Source organism: Glycine soja, chromosome 15 (assembly GCF_004193775.1).
Source record: "Glycine soja cultivar W05 chromosome 15, ASM419377v2, whole genome shotgun sequence".
Lineage (NCBI taxonomy): Eukaryota > Viridiplantae > Streptophyta > Magnoliopsida > Fabales > Fabaceae > Glycine > Glycine soja.
The window spans coordinates 38,220,254-38,242,145 of NC_041016.1; the positions used below are offsets into that span (position 1 = coordinate 38,220,254).

At 41.6% G+C, this 21,892-nt stretch overlaps 1 protein-coding gene across 1 annotated transcript in view; it reads right to left on the minus strand.

The window, feature by feature from the left end:
* Positions 1 to 1,022: 1,022 nt before the first annotated feature.
* Positions 1,023 to 21,892, minus strand: part of LOC114386118 — a 129,046-nt gene continuing 108,176 nt past the window's right edge. The window contains exon 2 of the mRNA XM_028346120.1: positions 1,023 to 1,865. Coding sequence (XP_028201921.1) covers positions 1,023 to 1,865 — 843 coding nt within the window. The remainder of the gene's footprint in view (positions 1,866 to 21,892) is intronic.

Consider the following 21,892-nt stretch of genomic DNA (forward strand, 5'->3'; position numbering starts at 1 on the left):
TGCAAGTGAAAATTCTGCAGAAAACAAAAGTGTGCTATCTTTTCTTCTCTTCTCCCTTTGCCAAAAGAATAGAAGAACTAACCGCCTGAATTCTTTTGTGTCTCTCTTCCCCCTTTGCCAAAAGAATATAAGGACTAACCACTAGAATTCTTTTGTGTCTCCCTTCTCTCTTTCCAAGAGAATTCAAAGGACTAACCGCTTGAGAATTCTTTTGATTCTTCCCTTCCCCTTAAACAAAAGATTTCAAAGGACTAACCGCCTGAGATATCTTTTGTTTCCCCTTACAAAGATTCAAAGGACTAACCGCTTGAGAATTATTTGTCCTAACACATTGGAGGGTACATCCTTTGTGGCACAAGTAGAGGGTACATCTACTTGGGTTGTTATACTGAGAACAAGAGAGGGTACATCTCTTGTGGATCAGTTCAAGTAGAGGGTACATCCACTTGGTTGTTTAAAGAGAACAAGGGAGGGTACATCCCTTGTGGATCTTTGGCTTCTAAAGGATTTTATAAGGTTGAAATAAATATCAAGAATCATTGGTTGCTTGGGGACTGGATGTAGGCACGGGTTGTTGCCGAACCAGTATAAATCTTGTGTTTTTCTTCTTCTTCCCTACACTCTTTAATTTCCGGTGTGTACTTTTAATTGCCGCTATAGTTTTGGTTAAGTTATTGTTCTTTACTTTCTTAACTTAGTAGTAAAAGCCCAATTGAATCTAGTAACATCAAGAAGGATAAATTTTAATTAGTCAAGGCATATTAATAATTAATTCAACCCCCCTTCTTAATTATTCTGAGGCCACTTGATCCAACAAAACCCATTCCAGGCTTATACCCATGTCCTAACATCACATAGGCCACCATCATCATGGTGTCTGACATGCGGGGTCGCATCGAGAGGGATTCCATCGAAGCATTGCTCACTACCTCAAAGGATTGAAAAGTCGTCTCCAAGGATTCTTCTGCGGCTTCAATATACGACATAGAAGAAGGGCAGCTTACTAAAATGTCCTCTTCCCTTTAGACAATGACTAAACGCCCTTCCACCACGAACTTCAATTTTTGGTGGAGCGTCAAAGGGACCACCCCAACCGAGTAAATCCACGGCTGACCCAAAAGACAGCTATATGTCGGATTAATGTCCGTCACTTGGAAGGTGATCTGGCAAGTGCGGGGTCCGATTTGAACTGGGAGATCAATCTCCCCTATAACATTTTGGCGGGTGCCGTCAAAAGCCCGTACTATCATGGAGATCAGCCTTAGATGTGACACGTTGAAAGGCAGCTTGTTCAGTGCACTCTTAGGCATGACATTAAGCGATGAGCCATTGTTGATGAGTACCTTAGCCACAATGTGGTCCATACACTTAACAGACACGTGTAGGACCATATTGTGTCCCAGCCCTTCGACAGGGATCTCCTCCTCGGTGAAGGTGAGGTAGTTATTAGCCGTGATATTGCTGATGATGCCCTCGAAGCCTTCCACAAAGATATCTTGGGCCATGTGGGCCTCATTTAAAACTTTAACCAATAACACCTGCTGAGGTTCGGAATTCATGAGCAGCTCTAACAGAGAGACCCTAGCTGGGGTCTTGTTGAGTTGCTTAATCACTTTGAACTCACTCTGTTGAATGATCCGGAGGAACTCGTTGGCTTCTTCCATGGACACTTTCTTTCCGTCGAAGTCTCCTCCTTTCTCAGCGAATCTCCTGGCCAAAACATCCTCATCCAGAGTGGGGCTCGCTTCGTTGGTCTCTTCCGCGACCACCTTTGCTTTTCCTTTGGCATTCGTGGGTTGCACCGATGGGTCAGGTGCTATGAAGACGCGACCGCTATAGGTCACAAGGGCATTGGATAAAAGACTCTAAGAATATTGGACTGGAGAAAGAGAAGGCCCTAGGGTTCTCATGAGCCTTAGGGTAGATTTCGGGCCCATGGGCTAAGTATGAGCCCGCTTATCTTTTTACATATTCGATTGAGGTTTCATTATTTTTTGGCCTTGTATTTAGGGCTCCATAATATAGGTAAGGTACCCTAGAAGTGTAGGATTTTTCAGCCCTTGTATTTTAGGGCACCTAGACTAGTTTTATATTAGGGGTAGTTTTGTAATTTCACATGCATTAAGTGAATATTTGATGTGTGTGGTTGGAAATAAATTCAATTGAATTGGGAGAAGCCCAATCCAATTAAATTTTAGAGGGGGGAGGTGAGGATTTGCTTGCTACACTCCATTGCCACATCATATAGTCACACTTTGTGCATGTCCTTCATGCTTTACATGTCTCATGACACCTAAGCACACTTAGTGGAGAATCTTGGACTTGATCTTGGATTAGTGGGCTGAACCATAGCTAAAATTCACTAATCATAATTAGTGAAATTTTGGCTCCACAAATTCAATTTCAAATTCAAGTGAAATTTGAATAGAAATTCAAATTTCCCTCCAATTTTGTGTGACACTTAGGCTATAAATAGAGGCCATGTGTGTGCATTTTTTTCAACTTTGATCATTTGAAAATTAAACTTTAGATTTCAGAGCTCTCTTAGATCACAATATTTCGTGTTTTTCTCTCCCTCTCCCTTCATTCATCTCCTTCTTCCTCCAAGCTCTTATCCATGGCCTCCTATAGTGGTGAGCTTCTTCTAGACTCATCTTCTCCTTGAAGTGGCATCTCTTCTCTCTCTTCCTTCTCCATTCTACTGCCATTAATCTTCCAAGAAGCAAAGGAATCCATTGATGAAGAAGATCCTAGGCCTACAAGCTCCGATGGAGCTTACATCATGTGGTATCAAGAGCATCTTCATCTAGGTGATGTTCTTTTGCTTCCTCTATCTTTTTGTTTGGTCAATTCACTTTAATTCCTTGTTATTCATCTTATTCTCCATGTATATCCTCCATTGTCTTGTGGTTTGGGGCTGTTTAGAGTAGATTAAAAAAAATAAATCAATTAAATCTTAGATCTACACTTGTTCTTGCATTTCTATGGTTCAAATTTTATAAATCTACTCTTGAATCATGTTTTTGTGTTGATTTTAGGTTTTATAATTTTTCAGTCATAATATTCTTGTGCTGAACCGTAAAATCTAAATTTTCTTCCAAAATATTGATTAGAAAAAAAAACACAAAAATCTAAGTGTAAATCACTTAGTCCATGTTGTCTTAGAGTCATGTTTAGTCATAGTAATTGTCACATTATGTTCTAAGTTTGTGTTGAAATTTTATTTTGTTGATTGAATTGTAGATACATTTGTTTGTGTATTCTTGTCATTCTTAGCCTATCTTTTGAATTTTGAGTCTAATTATGCATGTTATTTAGTTCATAACATGTTCTAAATCAATTCCTAGAAGTAATCTTGTTGTTGAACTTTTTTTTGTTTTCTAAGTTTCCTACATGATGTCTGTCGCAACCTACCCTTCGACGGGAGGGCGACGTGGGGCTCACGGGTGCGTCTTCCATGAGAGGAAAATGCGCGGAGTCGTCACCAACGTTTATTCGAGGAAAACGTCGAAAAAATCGGAAAGGTGTAGTCTACGAACTTTGAGTGTGAAAGGTTCGGGAGTTATTTTTACGCACGGAGAAGGTATTAGCACCCCACACGTCCGTCACAAGGGACGTCAACCTTTAATCAGATGTGCAATATCATGTCTTCAATTTGTTTTATTTTCCCTTTTCATGTTTTTATGTCTTTTTATGATTTTTATGTTTTTATGTATTTTTATGTCTTTTTATGCTTTTTATGTTTTTAATTTTGGTGTGGTCGACAAGGGTGTTTCCCTCGCACCTACGTATCCTCAATTGCGATGAGGAAATCAGACCTACGTAATTCTTTTAGAGATGATGAGGTTAAAGCTTCGGAAGAAAGTGATGAGGTACAAGCCCTAAAGGCAGAGCTTGATAGAGCCCGGGTAGTCGAAGAGAAGTTCAAGTCCATAGCCATCAAAGTCTGAAAAGAGTATGATGAACTAAGGGACGTCAATATGGCCACCGCTGAAGCCTTGGAATGAGAAACCAAGAAGGCCTGAAAGGAAGAACACGACCAAAGAAAAGTTTTGAGGGGCTTTATAGGGCAGCAATAGTGAGCTCAAGCTCCGAAGAGGTGCAAGGAATCATCACGGGTCAAGGGCATGATCTTGAAGGACGAGCTAAAGGCTTGCCTTAGGTCGAAAAGAAATTTGTCCCAACAGTTAAGCGAGACTGAAGGGAATATGTGGGCCATCATCGATGAGTGCAAAGAGAAGCTAAATCTAGCGGCGACTCACGAGCAAAGGCTAGAGGATGAGTACGCCAAGATATCAGCAGAAAGGGAAGCAAGGGAAAGGGTAATTGATTCATTGCACCAAGAGGCAACAATGTGGATGGACCGATTTGCTCTTACTTTGAACAGGAGTCAAGAACTTCCCCGATTGCTAGCCAAGGCCAAAGCAATGGCGGACACCTACTCCGCCCCCGAGGAGATCCACAAACTTCTCAGCTATTGTCAGCATATGATAGACTTAATGGACCATATGATTAGAAACCGCTAGGAAGTTTGTATTGTCGCTCAGATCTTGACTAGTTATAACTTTTTGAATAAGATGAATTTATCCCACGTTTTTACTCCAAAAATCAGTGCGAATCAAGTCACTCCCGCATTTTATCTCTAGCATGCATTGTATGTTGGTCTCGTCCTTTGTCACGGGAAGCCGGAAGGTCCATATCACCTTCTTAACTGTACACATAGGGCACTGCGCCCCCAAATGCGCAAGTAAGAAGAGATAATTTTTCGGGCTCTCGTGTTTGTAAATGCATTCATATCATGCATCGCATAAACATCTCTTCATGGCATCATAATGAACATATCGTTCCTGCATTTGTCTGTTATCATATTACAGCCTCACATTTTGCATGAGTCATGGCATCATCATGCATATGCGTTCAACAAACTTTTTGATCTGCAAAATTGCATACCATTTGTTTTCATGTTTGCTCATCCTTGCGTTTTCCTCTACAAAACAAAAACAAAAAAGGGGAAGCGTCAAACTTCACACTACATTCTTAGTTGCATGTGTTAGGCACCATGAGCCAACCATGTTGGGATCATAAACCCATTTCTAAAAAAAAAAAAACACACACAACAACAAAACAAAATAATTGAACATGGTACCTAATGCATGGTTAACTAGGAAATGGTGTTTCTTCGGGCATCTCAATTTCATAATTACATTTTCCATGCATAGCTTAAAGTATGCCCGAGTCATTCATCCCTATGAGATGTTGTTGAAGTATTGGCGGTCAGAATTGTCATTCCTTGGATTATAGGGTTGAACCAAGCTCATGCTTTTACAAAAAGGTTCATCAAGTCAAGTTGAAATATGGAAGTAACCGTCTTGCAAAATTGGGGCAAAAGATGAATCGAGTCACATCACTGCTTCGTCTACTGCCAAACATATTTAGGATTGTTGATGTCCTTGTTACTTCCAGTTTCACCTTGACAAAGATGTCATGGATCATGTTGAAAATCTAAATTGATTCAACCCCATATCCTGCGTAAAAATTCACAATACTTCAACTGTACATCATTCGCATACATCCATGCTTTTCATTGGTTGCATTACTCATTGCATTCTTTCCTTGAAAAATAAAATAAAATAAAATAAAATGAACTTAATCATTGTTATAAAAAAGAAAAGGACACGCTTTACGGCCCCCTTACCGAACTCGTGCTAGAGCTAGAGTAATGGGTGAAGCAGAGGAGGTGCAAGAGAAGATGAAGGCCGACATGGAGGCCATGAAAGAGCAAATGGCCACAATGATGGAGGCCATGATGAGCATGAAGAAGATAATGGAAGCCAATGCGGTTATAGTTGCCGCTACTAGCGCTGTCGCTAAGGTGAACCTGATGCTCCCATCTGGCCTCAAGCAAATGAATCATCCAACCTCAAATATGGTAGGCAAAGATTTAGGAAGTACGGATGACCCCATGATGTGCAAATTCAAAACAAGCACGCCTTCCCGCCATATGGCTTGCCTCCCAAACTATACACCACCCAATGTGGCGTACATTCCCAATGAGGATGTCAATAACTCCACTCCCATACTCATTAAGAGCCAACAACCTCAATCTGATCATGCACATGTCTCTCGACCCATGGAGGAGACACATGGAATGCCCCACCACAATCTAGCCGACTTCGAGCCTTGCCTCGGATATGCCACTGAAGGGCAAGCAGTTGGTGGTATACCCCTGCAAAACACTTTGGAGGGCCCTCAGTGTCACCCACAACCACAACCCTCACATTCCACAGCGGTTAAAAACCCTCATGCTATGGCAGAAATGGGAAAGAGGAAAGGCTCAGGGCCATTGAAGGAGGTAAAGATTATGCCTTTGCTAACCTAGAAGAGTTGTTCCTAGTACCCAATATCATCACCCCTCCCAAGTTCAAGGTGCTGGACTTTGACAAGTACAAGGGGTGCCACACATGGGGCAATTTTGAAAGCTGTTGTTAGATGTCTCTAAGGACTCATCAGGATTTTCAAGTGCAAGCCATTGGTCAGTTTGCTCAAGCGACCTGTGCTCCTGAGTTTGGACTTCCAAGACCGTTCAATCAGAGATTACTCGTCTTGCACGTTGGTGGGGTTGCCGTAAAACAACGAGTAAAGTTCAAAACAAATAAGTTCCAAAATAAAAAAAAGGGGTTCAAAAAGAAAAAGGGCATTTGATTGACTGTGTTTTCAAGTAAAAATATAGACGTTCATGTGGCCTCATTTTATCATGCCGGAAAGTTTGTCTTCTTAGAGAAGCGAGTTGTCAAGAATAGGATGTTGGACAAATGGCCTCAGTTATCTTAAGAAAGGGGGGGGGGTTGAATTAAGATGCAAAGACTATTCCCCAATTAAACTATCACTCTTTCTTTTTGGATTAACAATGCACCCTTAACATGAATTACTCAAAAGACAATTCAAAATAAACTTCTTTGAAGAAAAAGATAAATAGCAATAAATAAAAGAAGTTTAAGGGAAGAGAGGAATGCAAACTTGATTTATATTGATTCGGCCACTTCCCGTACCTACGTCCAGTCCTCAAGCAACCCACTTGAGATTTTTCACTCTCTTTGTAAAACTCCTTTTACAAAGCCTGAACCACACAGGGACAACCCTTCCCTTGTGTTCAGGAATCTTTTACAACAAGAGACCCACGGTCTCTTAATCCCTTTTTAGAAATAAGAAGAAGAGAAGAAGAAATCTTTCTTAAAAGGGATAGATTGTACAATGAAGACCAATCAAAATTCCTTATTGAATATGCAAGTGGTTGACCAAGGAATCTTTTTGAGAGGATAAGACAGTTCAGTTCAGAAAAACTCTTAATCTTTTGAGAGGATAAACTTTTTGGGCAATAAAAGCTCTCTTGGAATTTGTGTTTCCAAGTCACATATAAATAGACCTTTGATGGCCATTCATAAACCATTTGAATAGATGTGACTCTTGGAAATTATTTTCCGAAAATCCCCTCTGGTAATCGATTACAAGACTTGTGTAAACGATTACAGGTTTTAAAAATTTGAATTAAAACATTTTCAACTGCTGGTAATCGATTACCAGAGAGCAAATCTCAATTTGAAATGATAGAATTCTTTGGTCAAACCTTTTGTTTTTCAATTTGGAAACTTCTTCCTAAGATTCTAGAGATCAACTTGATCATATATCTTGATTTCTTGTCTCGAATAAAACTTAGAAGCACTTGATCGTTCGGCATCATCAAAACATCAAAACATCTTGCTTCTACATAGGCGTCATTTGACTTAATCCATCAACTGAAAAAATCCTTCAACTATTTCTCGTCCTTGGAAAATTCTTTTTGCAAGAATCAACTGCTTCTTTCATTCTTCCTCACTACGAGGCTATGAAAACAAGACAACGATTGGTACCTCAAAGCCTTACACTGGGGCAATGAGGGGCATCGTGCATGAGCCTCAAGTGAACCTAGGGGCAGATTAGAAGTTCTCACCCAATAGGTTCCCTCCTACAAGGTCATGGCGAAAGACAACGATTGGTACCTCAAAGCCTTACACTGGGGCAATGAGGGGCACCGTGCATGAGCCTCAAGTGAACATAGGGGCCGATCAAAAGTTCTCACCCATCGATGTTTTCAACAAAAAAAGGGGGACAAACCCTAGGATTTCAATGGATTGATTAAACATCAAACGACTCCATTGCTGTCACTCCAAAATGGTCAAATGACTAAATCAAACAAAACACACTCTGAGGGAGTTCTCGGAGAGATTTGCAAAAGATAGGATAAGGTTGCATGGACTATCACCTCTTTCAAAAGGACAGTCAATTTTTGTTTTCCAAAAAAAATCAAATCAAAATCAAAATCACAAAATAGGGAAAGAAGGTCATGAACGTTGTACAACTTTCCATTACATTGCATTGTTTCATATGAAGTCTGCATTTACCGCATTTCAAGACAAAGGTTGCATGCATCTGCATCCCTAAAAATCATGTTAACTGCATAGATTTCCTACATCTAATATCCAGTCGTGTGGATTTGGGATGACCGACCCTCTCGATGAGTCGATCTCTTGCTTTCTCATAAGGGTGAACCCTTGGGTACTAGTACCCTCACCTTCAGAGGACTACACGTCCTCGCCTTTAGAGGACTACACGTCCTCGCCTTCAGAGGGCCGCACGCCCTTGCCTTTAGAGGACTACACGTCCTCGCCTTCAAAGGGGGACATGCCCTCACCTTTAGAGGACTACACGTCCTCGCCTTCAAAGGGTCATGTACCTTCAACTTCAGAGGACTACACGTCCTCGCCGTCAAAGGGTCATGTACCTTCACCTTTGTAGGGCTACACGCCCTCACCTTCAGAGGACTACACGTCCTCGCCATCAGAGGACTACATGTCCCCCATTTTCAAAGGGGGACATGCCCTCACCTTTAGAGGGCTGCACGCCCTCACCTTTAGAGGGCTACGTGTCCTCATTTTCAGTGTGCTCCACATCTACACCTTAAGAGAATTTAAGGTCCTCTGTCCTTAAATGCTTAACCGAGACTTGCACTCCAGGTTAAGGGGCCAGTAGTTTCCTTTTAACGGTTCCTAGGCCACCCCCTGATATTGGAGGAGGGCCAACTGTGCGAGCACAACCAGAGAGGGAGACTGTCACACAACTACTATGCATACCGGGGCAAGATTTCACCCGTGCCGCTGCAAAGAGACGAGTGCGGATCATGCGCACCAACATGACCACTCTTACACAGATATAGATGACATTGCTACTTAGCAACATTCTGCCCAGCGACCGCAATGCCAATCTCCCCCTGCAAAAGTATCAGTTGGTCTGTGTCATCCCGACATGGGTAAGTATGCATATGGTTCAACTGATTTCTGATACCATCTATTGTTTGCAGGGATCGCACCCACAAAGACACCCAGTGGACCTGAAGAAGTCCAACAGGGCCCTGGGGTTTCCAGCTCTGGTTACGGGCCTCTGTCGGCCCTACAGGGCGCCCGTTCCCCCCAGCAAGTTCATGTCATCGTGGCATAGGTAAGTATGCACCTCCCCCAACTGATTTCTGATGTCATCTATTGTTTGCAAGGATTGTGCCCGCAAGACACCTAGTGGACCCGAAGAAGGCCAACAGGGTCTTGGAGTTGCCAGCTCTAAATACGGGTCTCTGTTAGTTCTAGGGAGTGTCTGTCGCCCCCAGCAAGGTCATCAGGCCCCCTACCAATCGAGCTTTCATCAAGAAGTACTGCACCCCCAGGCAGGCGCAGGGCGAAACACCACATCAGCATTGGGATGGCCGGTAGCGGGCAATAGACACACCGCCACCACCTCTAGAGTTCACCTCAGCTCATCCATAAAAAGGTTAGAGCGTTGCCTACGACACATGGCCGACCAATAGGCGACCAAGTCCAAAGCCAAAGGTAAGCAAAGTACTAGGTCCATGACCGACAAATCATTAGGCGTCCAGCTCAAGACGTTAAAGAAGCGCTACTAGGAGGCAACCTAGTACCTTTTGAATCTATGCTTGTTATTTGATCACTTTTTATAGTAGGACGCACCTAGTTGCTCATGATCCTGGGAATTTAAATAAAACAAGCACAAGCTCGGAAGGTAGTCATACCTCACAAAATATATATATGTATGTTTAGGTAGTGAAAATACCTTAGATATGCATGTATGTAAACAAAAAAACACTTCACAAAATATATATATATGTATGTTTAGGTAGAAAGATACCTTAGATATGCATGTATGTAAACAAAAAATACTTCACAAAATATATATATATGTATGCTTAGGTAGAAAGATACCTTGGATATGCATGTATATAGCAAAAATAGCTTACAAAACATATATATGTATGTTTAGGTAGCAAGATACCTTGGATATGCGTGTATATAGCAAAAATACCTCACAAAAATATACACATGTTTAGGTAGAAAAATACCTCATGAAAAAAAAACAAAAAAAAAACAAAAAAAAATAAACAAGAAAAAGAAATAAACAAATGATAATGATAAAAAAAGGAAGAAAAAAAGAAAAATAAGTTGTCTAGCTGAAAAACCAACATGCTTGGGAAAAGAGATGACTTCCAACTTTTCTTTAAAGAAAAATTCGCTGATCATAGCTAGTTTTTGGAAAAAAAAAATGTGTGTACACCTGAAGGGTGAATGCTGTGAAATTTTCCCGAGTACCCAAAATGGACTCGGATGAATGCACAAATTGATAAAAGAACATATTTTGGAAACATTGGTTTGATTTAAAATAGAGGAAATGAATCATGAGCCCTAGCATCACATGACCATAAAAATTTGACACTTGAGTGTCCGCATAGGTGCATGCATGACCAGTTTTGCATAAAATTTCCAAATCATCATTTTTGCATTTGTGTCATGGAAATAATGTGGGGCATCCCTTTTACCCTTGAACCAAACCAAACCCTGACATGTATCATGCCTGACCATTCTACAAGCCTTGAGCCAAAATCCTGACTCACCATAAACCTCGATCCAGGGTGAGAATGTCAATCCTTACCCTCAGAAGCAAAAAAAAGAAAGGAAGGAAATTTCCAGTCAAAGAGTGGGAGAAAGCGAAAAGAAAAGAAAGAAAATTCCCAGTCAAAGAGTGGGAGAAAGCGAAAAGAAAAGAAAGAAAGTTTCCAATCAGAAAGTAGAAAAAAAAAGAAGAAGAAGAAGGAAAGAAAGCTCCTGATCAAGGATCGAAAGAAAACAGAAGAAATGTGCAGAAAGGTCTTTGGACTGGACAATATCTGAGCAATACAGGATTGTCACCAAATGAACAAAAAAGAAGGAAAGGAAACCACGACCTAAAATGGTCTTCCCCCTTTGATGGCCAACCAAAATCCTGTGCATCGGTGACTTGCTCGCCTCGCGTCAAACAAAAACAGAAAAGGAAAAAGCCAAAAACTCAAAAGCCGAAAAACCCACCAAAAGAACCCACTCCCAAGGGAAGTCCTATTGATCCATGATCACGCATGTAATCTTTGATTTGATAGGAAATGATTTGTAAAATCAAGTCATGACATATCTATGGTTCGAAATTAGGATAAAACACTTACCTGTGCGAGATTGATACACTTTGAGTGGATTTCTTCTATTTTTGTCGAACCCAGTGTTTCCTCTAGATGGTCATTTAGAAACGAAATGCTAAACATCCAAAATCTCATTTATGGTTATGAGAAAATTTCATCAGGATACTCTCCTTCCCCGGTAGACGCATTGTTTTTCACTCAAAAAAGCATATGCTGCTCTAATCAGTTGGAATATTTGTCTCTTTGCTAAAGCATGTTTGCATTTTAGTGGAGAAAACACCGAGACTTTTTCAAGTCTCACAAGTTATCCAGAACTACATAGGTCTGAGTTCCTCATTTGAGGATACGTAGGAGCAAGAGCCTCGCTTTTGTCGACCACACCACCTTTTGTTGTCATGACCCAAGACCTGGTAGCCCGCGGAGACACCTTACGGTTATCCGCACCTCGTCATTCAGTGACCCCAAGTGTGATTGACAAGCAGAGGCCAATGTGGTCATCTACGCCCTTTCCGGAGATGTCAGCATCTTCCGATGGAGACTTTTCAAGTCTCACAAGTTATCAAGAACTACGTAGGTCTGAGTTCCTCATTGGAGGATACGTAGGAGCAAGAGCCTCGCTTTTGTCGGCCACCTTCACAAGATCTGTCATACTGACTTTTGAGTCACGCTGACGGGCGGAAATACCCGAGTGGTTATCCGTATAAATTCTTTTTTTTCTATCTGTAAGACGAAAAGCCTGATAGCACGCAGAGACTAACGTCGTCTCCTGCGCCCTTCGTCAATCGCGGCCAACAAGCCCGTTGACACGCGAAGATTTACGTCATCTTCCGCGCTCACAAGATCTGTCATACTGACTTTTGAGTCACGCTGACGGGCGGAGATACCCGAGTGGTTATCCGTATAAACATTCTTTTTTGCTATCTGTAAGACGAAAAGCCTGATAGCATGCAGAGACTAACGTCGTCTCCTGCGCCCTTCGTCAATCGCGGCCAACAAGCCCGTTGACACGCGGAGATTTACGTCATCTTCCGCGCTCACAAGATCTGTCATACTGACTTTTGAGTCACGCCGATGGGCGGAAATACCCGAGTGGTTATCCGCATAAACATTCTTTTTTGCTATCTGTAAGACGAAAAGCCTGATAGCACGCAGAGACTAACATCGTCTCCTGCGTCCTTCGTCAATCGCGGCCGACAAGCCCGTTGACACGCGGAGATTTACGTCATCTTCCGCGCTCACAAGATCTGTCATACTGACTTTTGAGTCACACTGACGGGCGGAAATACCCGAGTGGTTATCCATATAAACATTCTTTTGCTATCTGTAAGACAGAACGCTTGATAGCATGCAGAGACTGACATCGTCTTCTGCACCTTTTGTTCCCCCGGGGACACCAAGTTATTTGCATGTGGAGATGTTATGGTTACCCGCGACTCTCGTCAACCGAGAGGAATGAAATTAGTGTCTTATCTTTACTTCCATTTTATCTCCAATAAAAGACAAGTAAAGAGGGGCAACTGTCAGTACCTGTCGCAAGGGTTTGTGGTCTGTGCTCCTCTGCTGACCACCATACAGACCTTTGCCCTTCTATGCAGCAATATGGAGCAATTGAGCAGCCTGAAGCTTATGCTGCAAATATTTACAATAGACCTCCTCAACCTCAGCAACAAAATCAACCACAGCAGAACAATTATGACCTTTCCAGCAACAGATACAACCCTGGATGGAGGAATCATCCTAACCTCAGATGGTCCAGCCCTCAGCAACAACAACATCAGCCTGGTCCTTCCTTCCAAAATGCTGCTGGCCCAAGCAGACCATACATTCCTCCACCAATCCAACAACATCAACAACCCCAGAAACATCCAACAGTCGAGGCCCCTCCACAACCTTCCCTCGAAGAACTTGTGAGGCAAATGACTATGCAGAACATGCAGTTTCAACAAGAGACCAGAGCCTCCATTCAGAGCTTAACCAATCAGATGGGACAATTAGCTACCCAATTGAATCAACAACAGTCCCAGAATTCTGACAAGCTGCCTTCTCAAGCTGTCCAAAATCCCAAAAATGTCAGTGCCATTTCATTGAGGTCGGGAAAGCAGTGTCAAGGACCTCAACCCGTAGCACCTTCCTCATCTGCAAATGAACCTGCCAAACTTCACTCTATTCCAGAAAAAGGTGATGACAAAAATCTACCTAACAATTTCTGTGCAGGTGAATCTTCTTCCACAGGTAATTCTGATTTGCAGAAGCAGCACATTCCCCCTCTTCCATTCCCTCCAAGAGCAGTTTGCAACAAAAAAATGGAAGAGGCAGAGAAAGAGATCTTGGAAATGTTTAGAAAAGTAGAGGTAAACATACCTCTGTTGGATGCAATAAAGCAAATTCCAAGATATGCCAAATTCTTGAAGGAGCTGTGCACTAATAAGCGGAAGCTTAAAGGAAGTGAACGAATTAGCATGGGCAGAAATGTCTCCCTTTGATATCCTTGGATTTTGTTCTTTGTTTCATTTTGCCCAGGAGTGCAAAAGGCTAAGTATGGGGGGTTTTGATGTGCCATCATTTTCTTCTATTTTCTAAACCCTTTTTGCACCATTTTAATTATTGATTGGTCTTAATTGTCAATTAATTAGGCAGTTTTATTATTTGGGCTCATTTAGCTAATTTGATGTTTTTAATCTAATTTCAGGAATTAATGAAACATTGGGCTTAATCCGGATTTTGGTTGTGGACTTGAAGAGGGCAAATAAAGCAGCGCTTACCTTAGTTAATTTCTAATTAGGAAATTTCGCAATTTTATTTTATGTTGTTCAGTGTTTATTTCGTTTTGGGCCAGAGTATTGTAATAGGGCCCAGTGACTTTGAGTGACTCTTTTTAAATAGCTGCCTTGGGATTCGTGCAGGGCATTCTATTCTGCTATGCTATTTTCATTATTCAGAGCTTTGGTTTTAGGTTTTCACGTTTTTCTGTTCCCTTGTTACAGTTTTCGTTCTTAATGTAAATTTCCATTTTATGCTTCTAATTACGAGTTCATTCTTGCTTCTTCTTCTACTTTCATTTACGTTTCCGTTCATTTACGTTTCTGTTCATTTACGTTCTTGCTCATTTACGTTTCTGCTTCATGCTTCATTTGCGTTTTCTATTTGAATCCATGGAAGGCTAGATTTTCTGGTGTTGTTTCCTTTTGAGGACGAAGCCCAACTCTCTTTGAGGTTTCGTTTGTAATGTGGTTTCCTGGCAGTTTTCCCTTCACCAGTTATCCCAATTTCGTGAATATTAATCAGTGCACGCTTCGTGTTCGATTAACTGCCTCTGAGCCTAACTTGCGTTCATGCTTAATGGACGAAGGGCTAACTGGTGTATGTGGTGCCTAATCACGTATTGAAAACCCTAAGTTGATTTTCGCTTAGTAAATTGAAATAGGGTTGGATTAAGTGGTTGACTGTTAGGGACGAATTCTCCATAACCCAGGATAAGAGAGTGGCTTCTGAATCAGAGGAAACAACCCGTTTTTAATATTAGTAGTTTCGTATTCCATTTTATTTGTTCTGCTATTTAATTACCAAACAACCAAACCCCCCCCCCCCATCGTTACTGTTACTGCAAGTATATTATGAACATTTGGCTTGTCACTGCTCGTTGGGAAACGACCTAGGATCACTTCCTAGTTACTGCATTTTCATGTTTATTTGATTCGGGTATGGCCTCGATCAAATTTTTCGTCCTGGGACCTTTGCTTGATGACATGCAACTTTTGTTTGGTCCTTGTGAGGGGCTTGGCACCCATCATTAGGCAATTTGTGAAGTTCCGGGACATGCCGGAAATCAAAAGAAAATACTGATGCACAATCCGTAAGGTTTTGTGACACACCGAAAATCAAATGGAAGCATCGTTGCATAATTAGTGAGGTTCCATAACATTCCGTAAGTCAAAAGAGGGGATGATTATGTAATCCACAAGGTTCCGTAACATTATGGAAAGAAAACAAGTATCGTTACGAGATTCGTAAGTTTCCGTAACTTTACGAAAAAAGAATCACCAAAAAAGGTAAGGGGGGTGAACTTATCAAGATAGGGGTGTAAATAGCAATTCAAATCGAGTCGAAGTGCTTCCATAACGCTTCCGTAAGCGATTCTGTGGAAATTCTTCATCGTTCTTCACCGTTCTTCATCCGTTCTTGTTTTGTGTACTTTCACTTTAATTTCGTTTACTTTCAGTTTTCTTTTCTTCCGTTTTTAACGTGCTTTAACCGTTTATTTAAGCCGTTTTCTCGCCTAATAAATGATAAAATGAATTTCAACCGATCATTTGTGTTGTAATTTCATTTAATCACTTTTAAAACGAAATCTAACCGATCGTTCACGCTATAACCTCGGTTAGACCAAAAAAGGTAAAATAATAATAAAATAATTAAAATATCTTGAAAAATAATAATAAAATAATCAAAATATCTTTGAATAAAATAATCAAAAAAATCAATCGGACGTTTTTCTTTGGAAGTTTCGTTGAATGAATTGATTAATAACCAAAGTAAAACTAAGACTAAAATCGACTCACAAATCAAGTTTTGTCCGAAAAATCACTAAAAACCGTTTTAAGGTCCAACGCCTTAAACGGTCCTCTTTGCTTTTATCGGTTAACATGGACCGTTCAAAAGCATAAAATCAACATGTAACTTTACCGCTTTTGCAAGAACTACGTAGGTCTGATTTCCTCATCGCAATTGAGGATACGTAGGAGCAAAAGCCCCGCTTTTGTCGACCACCCCAAGAGATCGTTAATGGTCCAACGCCTTAACGTTTCTCTCCTTTCAAAAATAAGAGATCGTTAATGGTCCAACGCCTTAACGTTTCTCTCCTTTCAAAATCAAAAGACCGTTTAATGGTCCAACACCTTAAATGACCTTTTGTTCAATGAAAACATATTTTGCAAAAAAAGACAAAAACAACTTAACCAAACACTTTGTTCCGAAAGAACTACGTAGGTCTGATTTTCTCATCCCAATTGAGGAATACGTAGGAGCAAAGGGAAACACCCTTGTCGACCACAAAAAGAGAAAAAAATATAAAAAGGGTATAAAGGATATAAGGACATAAAAGGGAACGTAAAAATCAAAGTCATGTTTGCACATTCGATTAAAGGCTGCCGTCCCTTGTGACGAACGTGTGGGGTGCTAATACCTTCCCCGCGCGTAAATACAATTCCCGAGCCTTTCACTTAAAAGTTCGTAGATCGCGTTTTTTCCGGTTTTTCCGACGTTTTCCTCAAATAAACGTTGGTGGCGACTCCGCGTGTATTCCTTTCATGGAACACGCATCCCGCGAGTCACGCGTCGCCCTCCCGCGGAAGGGTAGGTTGCGACACCCACATGTCATCGGACTCACCGTCTCTAGATGACAAAAGGTGCAGAAGACGACGTTAGTCTCTGCGTGTCAATGAGCTCGCTTTCCTCTGGTTGACAAAAGGTGCAGATGACGACGTTAGTCACTGCATGCTATCGGGCTTTGAGTCTTACGATAGCAAAAGGTGGGGTGGTCAACAAAAGTGGGGCTCTTGCTCCTAAGTATCCTCAATTTGAGATGAGGAACTCAAACCTACGTAGTTCTTGCTTTTGTGAGACTAAAATAGTCTCGGTGTTCTTTCACTAAAATGTGAACATGCTTTAGTAAAGAAACAAAACCTCCAACTGATCAGAGCAACATATAATTTTTGGTGAAAAACAATGTGTCTATTGGGGAAGGAGAGTATGCTGATAAAATTTTCTCATAACCACAAATGAGATTTTGGATGTTAGCGTTTCATTTCTAAATGACCATTTAGAGGAAACACTGGGTCCAATTGAAATAGAAACAAAACCATTCAAAGTGTATCAATCTCACACAGGCAAGTGTTTTATCCTAATTCTAAACCATAGATATGTCATGACTTGATTTTGCAAATCATTTCCTATCAAATCAAAGATTACATGCGTGATCATAGATCAATAGGACTTTTTCCTGGGAATAATGTTTTTGGAGGGGAATTTGGCTCTGAGTGTTTTGGCCTTTTCCTTTTCTGTTTTTGTTTAGTGCAGGGCGAAAAAGTCACCGACGCACAGTATTTTGGTTGGCAATCAAAGGGAGAGGACCACTTCAAGTTGTGGTTTCCTTTCTTTCCTTATTTGGTTGTGACTATTCCGTATTGTTTGGATATTTGTCTTGTCTGAAGACCCTTCTGTATAATTCTTTCATTGTATTTGATCAGGGATTTTCTTTTTTTTTTCTTTGTTTTCTCCTAATCTTTGATCGAGAACTTTCTTTTTTTTTCTTTTGTTTTCTTCCAATCTTTGATTGGGAATTTTCTTTTTTTTCTTTGCTTTCTTCCAACCTTTGATTGGGAATTTTCTTCTTTTGCTTTCCTCCAATCTTTGATCGGGGACTTTCTCTTCTTTTTTTTTATTTTCTTCCGAGGGCAAGGATGGACATTCTCACCCTGGGTCAAGGTTTATGGTGAGTTGGGATTTTGGCTCAAGGCGTGTAGAACGGCTGGACATGATATATGTCTGGGTGTTGGTTTGGCCAGTGGTTCAGGGATAAAGGGGATGTCCCACATTATTTCCATGACACACATGCAACAATGATGATTTGGAAATTTTATGCAAAACTGGTCTTGCATGCACCCATGTGGACACTCAAGCATCAAGTTTTTATGGTCATGTGACACTAGGGCTCAAGATTCATTTTTTCCTATTTAAGTCAACCCAGTGTTTCCAAAACATGCTCTTTATCAGTTTATGCATTCATCCGAGCCCATTTGGGTGTTCGGGAAAGTTTTCACAGCATTCACCCTTCAGGTGTATACACATGTTTTCAACAAAATCCTTTGTTTTGATCGGTGAATCTTTTTCAAAGAAAAGCTGGAAGTTATTTCTTTCCCAAAACATGTCGGCTTTTAGTTAACCAAAGTATTTTTATTTATTTATTATTTTATTATTATTATTATTATTATTTCTTTTTTTGTTTTGACAAAGTTGATATCTGTGATCACATATATATTTTTCTTCAAAATCCTCGTGTTCTAAATGGCAAGTTCATTTCCTTTCAAAAGCATGTTGGCTTTTTAGCTAACCAATTTTATTTTTATTTTACTTTTTTGTTGTTGTTTTTTTTATGAGGTATTTTGCTACCTAAACATATGTATATTTTTGTGAGGTATTTTTGCTATATACATGCGTATCCAAGGTATCTTGCTACCTAAACATACATACGCACACACACACACACACACACACACACACACACACACACACACACACACACACACACACATATATATATATATATATATATATATATATTGTGAGGTATTTGTTTGCTACCTAAATTACATACATACATATCTAAGGTATTTTCACTACCTAAACACACATACATATATTTTGTGAGGTATGACTACCTTCCGAGCTTGTGCTTGTTTTATTTAAATTCCTAGGATCATGAGCAATTAGGTGTGTCCTACTATGACTTGAGAAACAAAGGTGATCAAACAACAAGCATAAATTTAAAAGGTACTAGGTTGCCTCCTAGTAGCGCTTCTTTAACGTCTTGAGCCGGATGTGGGATAGTGATTTGTTGATCTTGGAACCAGTACCTGCTCGTACCTGTTTCGGTGGTTGGGTGCCTGCTGGTCGGCCATGTATCGTAGGCAATGCTCTAGCCTTTGTAGATGAGCTAAGGTGGATTCTGGAGGTGGTGGCGGTGCGTCTGTTGCCTGCTACTGTGATGCCTTGCCCTGCGCCAGCCTGGGGGCGCAGTACTTCTCGATGAAAGCCATGTTAATAGGGGCCTAATGACCCTGCTGGGGGCGATGGGCACTCCGTAGAACTGACGGAGGCTCGTAATTAGAGCTGGAAACCCCAGGACCCTGTTGGACTTCTCCGGGTCCACTGGGTGTCTTGCGGGCGCGATCCCTGCAAATAGTAGATGACATCAGAAATCAGTTGAGCCATGTGCATACTTACCTATGACCTTGCTGGGGGGGACGTGCACCATGTAGGACTAACAAAGGCCCGTAACCAGAGCTAGAAACCCCAGGGCCCTGTTGGACTCCTCCGAGTCTACTAGGTGTCTTGTGGGCGCGATTCCTGCAAATAGTGGATGACATCAGATATCAGTTAAGCGATGTGCATACTTACCTATGTCACGATGGCATGACCTTGCTTGGGGGGACGGGCATCCTGTAAGACTGACAGAGGCCCGTAACCAAAGCTGGAAACCCCAGGGCCCTATTGGACTCCTCCGGGTCCACTGGGTGTCTTATGGGCACGATCCCAACTGATACTTCCGAAGGGGGAGATCGGCATTGTGGTCGTTGGGCAGAATGTTGCTAAGTAGCAACGTCATCCTTATCTGTGTAAGAGTGGTCATGTTGGTGCACATGATCCGCACTCGTCTCTTTGCAGCGGCACGGGTGAAATCTTGCCTCGGTAAGCATAGTAGTTGCGCGATAGCCTCCTCCTCTAGTTGTGCTCACACAGTTGGCCCACCTCCAGGATCAGGGGGTGGCCTAGGAACTGATAAAAGGAAACTACTGGCCCCTTAACTGGGAGCGCAAGTCTCGGTTAAGCATTAAGGGTAGAGGACCTTAAATTCTCTTAAGGTGTGGATATGGAGCCCACTGAAAGTGTGTACGCGTAGCCCTCTAAAGGCGAAGGTGTGCAGCCCTTTGAAGTCGAGGACGTGTCGCCCTTTGAAGGCGAGGGCGTGCAGCCCTCTGAAGGCGAGGGCATGCAGCCCTCTGAAGGTCAGCGCGTGTAGTCCTTTGAAGGCGATGACGTTTAGTCCTCTGAAGGCGAGGACGTGTAGTCCTCTGAAGGCGAGGACGTGTAGTCCTCTGAAGGCGAGGACGTGTAGTCCTCTGAAGGCGGGGACATGTAGTCCTCTGAAGGTGAGGACGTGTAGTCCTCTGAAGGCGGGGACATGTAGTCCTCTAAAGGTGAGGACGTGTAGCCCTCTGAAGGCAAGGATGTGTAGTCCTCTGAAGGCGAAGGTGTGCAGCCCTCTGAAGGCGAGGGCGTGCAGCCCTCAAAAGGCGAGGGCGTGTAGTCCTTTGAAGGCGAGGGCGTGTAGCCCTCTGAAGGCGAGGGTGTGTAGCCCTCTGAAGGTGAGGGCGTGTACCCAAGGTTCCACCCTTATGAGAAAGCAAGAGATTGACTCATTGAGAGGGCCGGTCATCCGAAATTCACAAAGATTAGACATTAGATGTTGGAAATCTATGCAGTTAACATTATTTTGAGGGATGCATATGCATGCAACCTTTGTCTTGAAATGCAATAAATGCAGACTTCGTATGCAACAATGCAATGTAATGGAAAGTTTGTACAATGTTCATGACATTATTTCCTTATTTTGTGATTTTGATTTTGATTTGATTGTTTTGGAAAACACATATTAACTATCCTTTTGAAAGAGGTGATAATTCATGCAACCTCATCCTATCTTTGCAAATCTCTTCGGGATCTCCCTCAGAGTGTATGTTCTATTTGATTTAGTCACTTGGCCATTTTGGAGTGACGGCAATGGAGCCGTTTGACGTTTAATCAATCCATTGAAATCCCAGGGTTTGTGCCCCCCTTTTTTTTGTTTAAAAACATCGGCGGGTGAGAACTTTTGGTCTGCCCCTAGGTTCGCTTGAGGCTCATGCACGGTGCCCCTCATTGCCCCAGTGTAAGGCTTTGAGGTACCAATTGTTATCTTTCATCATGACCTTGTAGCTGGGAACCTATTAGGTGAGAACTTCTAATCTGCCCCGAGGTTCGTTTGAGGTTTATGCATGGTGCCTTTCATTGCCCCACTGTAGGGCTCTGAGGTATCCATCGTTGTTTTGTTTTCACAACCTTGTAGCAAGGAAGAATGAAAGAGGTAGTTGATTCTCACAAAAAGAATTTTTCAAGGACGAGAAATAGTTGAAGGATTTTTTTAATTTACGGGTTAAGTCAAATGACTCCTATTCTTGATAACTCATTTCTCTCTAAAAAAGACAAACTTTTCGGAATGATAAAATGAGGTCACATGAACGTCTATATTTTTACTTGAAAACACAGTCAATCAAATGCTTTTTTTCTTGAACATGTTTTTGCTTTACTCGTCGTTTTACGACACCCCCACCAACGTGCAGGACGAGTAATCTCTGATTGAACGGTCTTGGAAGTCAACACTCAGGAGCGTAGGTCGCTTTGAGCAAACAAACCAATGGCTTACACTCACATTCCGGTGGAAGTTGAATAAGCAAAGATGTGTTTGTGAGAGGATGAGAGAGACAAGGATGTCAAATTTATCCATATTATTTAGCATTGTAATTGTGGTTT